Below are 1107 nucleotides of genomic sequence, written 5' to 3' on the forward strand. Positions count from 1 at the left end.
CCCACTTACAGATCTTGCCCCGCAGGCTCTGCAACACTCGAACCTCGCGACTGTCCTCGTCCCCGGCCTCAGGCTCTGCCGTTGCACTCGCCGCCGGCGCATCGGAAGAAACCGCCGCAGCAGCAGGCACCGCTGCCGCCATGGTGTTGCCCGGCCCGTGCCGCAGCCCGGCCGCCTGCGTAGCCCGGCGAGGCGGAGCCCAGCAGCGGCCTAGGCCCAGGCGAGCCGCGCTCCTGGCCCCGCCCCGCCTCGCCCCGCCCGCCGCGGCCCCGCCCCCACCTCCGCCCCCGCCCCACCCGGGTCTCCATTCGCCGCCCCCGCCTCGCGCGAGCCAGGCCCAGGCGAAATCGCCCTCTCGACTTGGGGCGCTGGCTAAGTGTGGCTCCGGGTCGTGGCTCTGAGCGGCCTTAAAATCCCCACCGAGAGAAAGCTCCGGCCCTCTGGTTATCCCTAAATCCTCCCGAAAATTGGGCTCCCCTCAACGAACAGACCTGCACATCCCCTAACGCTAGGGGGAAATAACGGCCCTTCCCAATCGGGGAAACTCCCTGTGAGAAGAAAATAGAGTGGAATTTGGCAGGTGGGTGGACCTCAAAAGTATCTTATTCAAAAGGAGGCAAGAGATGCATTCGAGAGACTCCTACAGTACTATCCAAACACTCCCCGCTGGCAAGCCAAACTCCTCCCACACAAATACTCTTACTAGGACCACTTCTCTGCAAAAGCTGGTTCAAGAAAAGGACCATAGACCCCCAACTCCAGCGTGAGTGCAGCGCCTGAGACCCTCTCAGAGAAATTCTGAAGCAGTTACCATCACTTTTGTATTTCGGGAACAGAAAAAGCAAAGGGTTCCCACCACCGCTTTTAAAAGTGGGCTTTGTTAAAAAGTTGACTGACCCTGGAAAATGTGTAAATCTTTGACTAATTGTTAGCTTTATTCAAGGGAACTCTTTACAGTGAGTAAACTGCATGAATAATACTCTGGTATGTGATGAGAAAGACAATTTCCTGGTGTTGAGGTTATTAACTACGCTGCCCTAAGAAGGAAGAAACTGTGACTTAATAGGGCAGGGTAATTCTTTTCCAGGGCAACAACAGGAATAAGCC

At 56.7% G+C, this 1107-nt stretch overlaps 1 protein-coding gene across 2 annotated transcripts in view; it reads right to left on the reverse strand.

Annotated features, from left to right (window-relative positions):
• The window catches only part of RASA2 (RAS p21 protein activator 2), a 127654-nt gene extending 127468 nt beyond the window's left edge, over positions 1-186 (reverse strand). For both annotated transcript variants that reach the window (XM_035277718.3, XM_035277717.3), the window contains exon 1: positions 10-186. In XM_035277718.3, coding sequence (XP_035133609.1) covers positions 10-142 — 133 coding nt within the window. In that variant the 5' untranslated portion in view covers positions 143-186. The remainder of the gene's footprint in view (positions 1-9) is intronic.
• Between the last annotated feature and the right edge of the window lie 921 nt (positions 187-1107).

This window comes from Callithrix jacchus, chromosome 17, assembly GCF_049354715.1.
Source record: "Callithrix jacchus isolate 240 chromosome 17, calJac240_pri, whole genome shotgun sequence".
NCBI classification, from domain to species: domain Eukaryota; kingdom Metazoa; phylum Chordata; class Mammalia; order Primates; family Cebidae; genus Callithrix; species Callithrix jacchus.